Source organism: Musca autumnalis, unplaced genomic scaffold, assembly GCF_047663935.1.
Source record: "Musca autumnalis isolate F117 unplaced genomic scaffold, ASM4766393v1 scaffold_5, whole genome shotgun sequence".
Lineage (NCBI taxonomy): Eukaryota > Metazoa > Arthropoda > Insecta > Diptera > Muscidae > Musca > Musca autumnalis.
The window spans coordinates 51427242-51433232 of record NW_027412088.1 but is presented as its reverse complement, the minus strand read 5'-3'; the positions used below and the strand labels follow the sequence as shown (position 1 = coordinate 51433232).

At 38.3% G+C, this 5991-nt stretch overlaps 1 protein-coding gene across 1 annotated transcript; it reads left to right on the top strand.

Moving 5' to 3' along the window:
- The first annotated feature begins 2603 nt into the window (after positions 1–2603).
- On the top strand, positions 2604–5741 carry Elp2 (elongator complex protein 2). The gene is made up of 4 exons (XM_073989212.1): positions 2604–2948; positions 3005–4361; positions 4623–5430; positions 5494–5741. Exons 1-4 carry the CDS (start codon positions 2826–2828, stop codon positions 5615–5617), a joined length of 2412 nt encoding a protein of 803 aa, XP_073845313.1. The 5' UTR covers positions 2604–2825; the 3' UTR covers positions 5618–5741.
- Positions 5742–5991: the final 250 nt, after the last annotated feature.

Here is a 5991-nt window from a genome sequence, read left to right as displayed (position 1 = left end):
AAGGTCGTGCGATTTGACACCTCTCGATTATTTCCTGTGGGGCTACGTGAAGTCACTGGTTTATGCTGATAAACCAGCAAAAATTGATGCCTTGGAGGCCAGCATTGTTCGTGTTATTCGTGACATACGGCCAGCAGTGCTCGAAAAAGTGGCCAAAAATTGGACGTCCAGAATGCACTTCGTCAAGAACAGCCGCGGTGCCCATATGCCCGAAATCATTTCCAAATGTTAATGTCACGTATTGATCTTTCGAATAAAAAAAAATTTTGATTACAATTTAATTTTTTGTGTTATTTTTTACAATTTCAAGTTCTATCGAGCTTAAAAAACACCCTTTATAACCGGATTTAACAAACCCACGGTTTCAAATGTCAATTCCATAGCACAAACGTCAAATAAATCCTCATAAAGTAGGTTAATATCCCATTTATGCTTGGTATAGCAAGTCCAGTCGATTTAAGTTGTCATTTGCATACAATATATGTCAAATAAATCGAGATAATGCCCTTAATCATCGTTGAATTGCATAGTCTAAACCTAGTTTAACCCGACAAAAAGCTCTAGAGCAAACGTCATTTCAAACACTGCGATCCCATAGTCCCGGTCCACACTAGCGTGAATTTCATTAAAAAATTTCATGAAATTAGGCGTTCTTAAATCGAATTCCCCACTACAGCAATTTTATGATTTTACTCTGCTATGGAAGTCGATCTAGAGACGCATAATTTCATGCAATTTTTTCAATGAAATCACTCTAGTGTGGACCGGGACATAGATATTTCTCGTTCCTTTTATTAAAAGATTAATAGTGCGGTTGCACTACAGTTTTTTGTCGGGTTAACCCACTTTGAGAGGTTTTATTTGACGTTTGCGCTATGAAATTGACATTTTAAATCCAAAACCACTGGGTTAAGTGTAACTTTTGTTTCCGAAATTTGCATCTGTCCGAAGGCCGACTATTTAGAGAAAAAAATTGAAAATTTAGGAGAAAATTTTGTTCCCGTTCCCGAGATTTGCACCTGTCCATAGGAGAAAGTCTTAAATCACCGGCCGAAGGCCGGCAATTTAGAGAAAAAATTGAAAATTTAGGAGAAAACGTTGTTCCCGTTCCCGAGATTTTCCGGAACTTTCGAGGCCTATATCGCGGGAAGTATACATTTCCGGGTCAAAAATTATACATCGTTGGAATCAGAATAGAATGGGCTATATGTGGGGAGAATTCCGACTTTTTCCGCCAGGTGCCTCTAAAGCAATGTCGTGCTTTGATATTGTTAAAGTTACGAAGTTTTTCGGCAATTCACACACACACGACCCGAACGTAACGAAAGAGCACACAAATGTTTTGATTTGTTTTTGTTTTGCAGCATGCGTGCATACAACGTTACTAACACACTGTCAAAAGTTGCAAATATTGAGAAATTTGTGTGCCCTCTTCTTGGTCGGCTATGCTCTAAAGCGGGGTACACACGATCAGTTTTGACTGTCAGTTTTGCTTAAATAATCGGTTGCTTGCCAGTGTGGCCGTTCACTTTTGTCAGTCATCAGGCAACAACAAAATATTTTGTGGTTGCTGGACGGTTGGACAGTTATCGATAATTCCGAAAAATCGACAGTCAAAACTGATCGTGTGTACTCCGCTTTAAGGAAATTTGTTCCTTACCCTGCGTTTACACATGACAGGACAGTTGAGTACATGTATTGATTGTCAAACCCCCAAAGCTTGTCTGCGTGACGTAGGCGTCCAGACAAGTACAAAAACAGTTGTAAAATTATGAATGAAAATCATCAATTTCTTTTTGTTTTCCGTTCACATATTTTGTTTTTGTTCATGTTCTTTTGTTTTCAACACATTTCAATTATTATCTCACACATTTTTACAAACAATTTCAAAAATTTGTTAACCCTACTGTCTGTGAAAAACTGATGGATAGATGGGAGACAGCCGACAAATGTATGTAAAGTCCAATTTACATATGTACATTAAATGATTTCGTTTTACGAAATCCTAGAAACAAATGAAGTGTGTTTACATCTGTTTTTTGCGTCATTTGCTTACGCACACAATCGCACGTACACACGGATACAATAACACATACACACGCACACAATAATTTTAATTCCGAAAAATAAGAATTTCGCAGCACTAATGTTTACCAACCCACTTGACTTAATTCAAAATTAAAAAATATAACTTTTGCAAGTTTTTTAACTATTTATTTACACTTTTGTCATCGTTTGAGTATTTTTGTTTTTCTACAGCACACACAAACAAAGACATCATAAAACAGTTGCATTTTTTGGTAGTTTATGACGATAAAGCAGGGTTGCGTATAATAGTATGGTGTTTTCGTGCGTTGTTTAGAATAAATGACGCAGCTATCGTCATTTATTTTTGTATGGTAAATGACGCAAAATGTTTTAGCAAATAAATGACGAAACAGCCCTAAAACCTGTTTTTCGTGCTAATGTAAAAATCACATATGTGTTAGTAAATCAGAGTTGTATTTGAAGTGGTGTAAACGCCTAGTTACTCTCTTTGTGTTATGAGAGAGAAATGTACGACGGTAAAATACTAGCTTGGCTTCGTAGTTACATTATCAGCTGATTATCATTTTTCCATGTCCCTTTCTTCTTCATATGTTTTACCTTTACCATGACAGTTTTGTTTTGGCTACCCATTTTTATTGGTTAATCTCTTTTGTCTTCTTATTCGTATTGTTCGATGAACTCTTATTCACCAAAGCGAACAAAACACGTGAAATTTGTTGTTTAAAACTGCAAATAAAATTGAAATAGAAAATATATTTTTATTAACAAAAGTTGCCATGAGTGTGGAGAATATTTACACATCGATTGCTTGCAATCGAACCACCGAGAGTGCTGATTGGGGTAACAATGGGTTGATTGTTTTTGGGGCATGTAACTCAGTGGCCATATACGATGCTAAGGTAAATGATGGAATAGTTCAAAATATGCATTTCTAATCTTTCTGGTTTTTTAAAAGGTCAATGGAAGTGCGGCAAAGATTACCCATACCTTTGTAAAACACACAAAACGCGTCAACACTGTACGATGGCTAAAGGGGTTTGAGACAGAAAACGAGACACTGTTCCTTTCCGGGTCCGATGATAAATTAGCCATTCTTTGGGATTACAGCAAGTCGGAAGATGTTAAAAGTTTTGAACTCAAGGGTCATGAGAGTGGTGTAAATGCCGTCGATGGTGTACAAAGGAAAAATGGAGAATGGATATTGGCAACTGCTGCAGCAGATTCCACAATTAAACTTTGGTCATTTCATGCAGACGCCGGAACTTTGCCCGAATGCAAACAAACCATTCAACTAAATACTGGCTTTTGTTTTACACTAAGACTTTCCCTGCTCCCAAAGTCCGAACAAATTCTACTGGCATTCTCAGCTGATGATGAGACTGTTGCCTTGTGGTCTGAGACAGAAAGAGAAAGCTTAAAATTCCAGCCATTACACAAACTATTGGGCCATGAAGATTGGGTACGTGGCTTGGATTTCGTATTCGAGGGAGATGATTTACTTTTGGCCAGTTCATCACAAGATAATTTTATACGCTTGTGGCGTATTGCTCCACGAAATGCTGAGCAAGTAAACAACAACAAAGTGGATATTTTCAATATTTTGGATGAATCCACAGGAGAGATACGAGTGGAGGAGAAAATTGTACAAGTCTCTTCCAGTTCATGGTACGCCATAAGCTTGGAATCTGTTCTATATGGCCATGACAATTGGGTATATGGAGTACATTGGCACAAGTCAGCAAACAATACGCTAAGCTTGCTCTCTGCCTCTATTGATAAAACGCTTATACTTTGGCAACCCTCAGACGAAAGTGGCATTTGGATGGAGAGGGTGCGTTTGGGTGAAGTTGGTGGCAACTCGCTTGGATTCTTTGGCGGTAAATTCCGTAGTGATGGAAAAGCCATATTAGGTCACAGCTATCAGGGTGGTTTCCATGTATGGCAACAAAGTCAAGAGAATGAAACGATATGGGTGCCACAAGTTATTGTTGGTGGCCATTTTGGAGAAGTTCGTGATGTTGCCTGGGAACCTCGGGGAGAATATTTAATGTCAGTTTCCGCTGACCAAACAACACGTATACATGCACCATGGCGTTCAGCATTGGGTGCGCCGGAAACATGGCATGAATTGGCACGTCCTCAAGTTCATGGTTATGACATGCAAGCCCTGGCCCTGTTAACGCGCTATAAATTCGCCAGTGGTGCAGAAGAAAAAATTGTGAGAACATTCCAGGCATCGGCTAATTTTATAGAGAACTTTAGACGTATTACAAAAGTCGACAGTGATGCCGAGGGAGATGCGTTGTTGGAATGTAAGTAATTTATGCATATGTCTGTAGAAGGAAGATGTACAGCCTTATTCTGAACGTAAATTCCCAGCGAGTTTGGCCTCTCTGTCGTTTCAACTTAAAGGAGAAACTCATGAGGAATTAAAGTTCATAAAAAACCTGGTAAATCCCCGTTCACTGATCAGTGATATGAAGCATTTTTAAAACATTATAGGCTATAATATGCTTCCGTTTAAAAATATAGTTCGTATATATCCATTGTTTAATCCATTTTGTTTCTTGTAGCTTTACCAAAAGGTGCCTCCGTCCCATCACTGGGTCTTTCAAACAAAGCGGTATATAACACCGAAACTGCTCCAGAAACCGAACGTCATGTCAAAGATGAATACCCAGAAAACTATTTCACACCAGTTACGCTGGATGCTCCTCCCCAGGAAGAGACCTTAATGCAAAATACCCTTTGGCCTGAGGTGCAAAAACTCTATGGTCATGGTTATGAAATTTATGCCCTTGCCTCATCTCCAGATGCCACACTTTTGGCCTCATCATGTAAATCCACAAATGCTGAACATGCACAAATTATTCTATGGAATACCGCAAACTGGAAGCAGATACAAAAACTATCATCCCATCAATTGACAGTTACCCAAATGCGTTTTTCACCCAATGGCCAATATTTGTTATCGGTTTCACGCGATCGTAGATGGTCTCTCTTTGAGCGATTAACATCCGAAACCGAAAAAGTTGCCCAATATCAATTAACCGCTACAACAGATAAAACGAATGGTGTCCATACACGTATCATTTGGTCCTGTGATTGGTCACATGATAATCGATATTTTGTAACATCTTCACGTGAGGGTAAAGTTGTGGTATGGTCTAAGGAGGCAGAGAGTGACAGCACATCTTCTTTAAATGGCTGGAAAAGTTTGGAGGTTTTGGAACTAAAACAAGAATCCATAACGGCTGTGGCATTTGCCCAGAGTCTACACACAAATGGATTCTATATTGTGGCCTTAGGTTGTGAGAGTGGTGTTATCTACATTTATTCCTTTGATGGCAAATGGAAATTGCTGCTCACCATGAATACATCGTAAGTTTGTTTGTTGATATTTTGCCGAGTTTATAAAAAAATTATCGTTCTATTTCATTACAGACAATCTCATCATTTAACCGTCAAACGTTTACAGTTCAGACCATTCGCAACGGAATCAAATCAATTTCAACTGGCCAGTTGTGGTGAAGATTGCTTAGTTAGAATATATCGTTTGAATTTATAGACACTTAACTATTATTGTGCCCAAAGCACTTGTATTTATTAGAGCATTATAGTTTAAAAGCTTTACCTTCTAAATAATTCAATAAAGTAAAGGATTTTTTATTGATTGACACAATACACCGAAAGGGAATGGCTTTTTTTAAAAGTAAGGTCAGTTGCTTTTTGTAGGAGCTAAATATTGTAGAACATGACGTCGTACTCTGAACGTCGCCTTCAATCAACCGTGAAAAACCAATTTCCAAATTTGGACAGGGTCTTTAAAAGCAACCCTTCTTTCAGAAAGGGTCTGTAGAAGCACCCTTTCTTTGAGAAGAAGAAGCCTTCCTTTGAGAAATGGTCTATTGAAGCACCCTTTCTTTGAGAAAGTGTCTATAG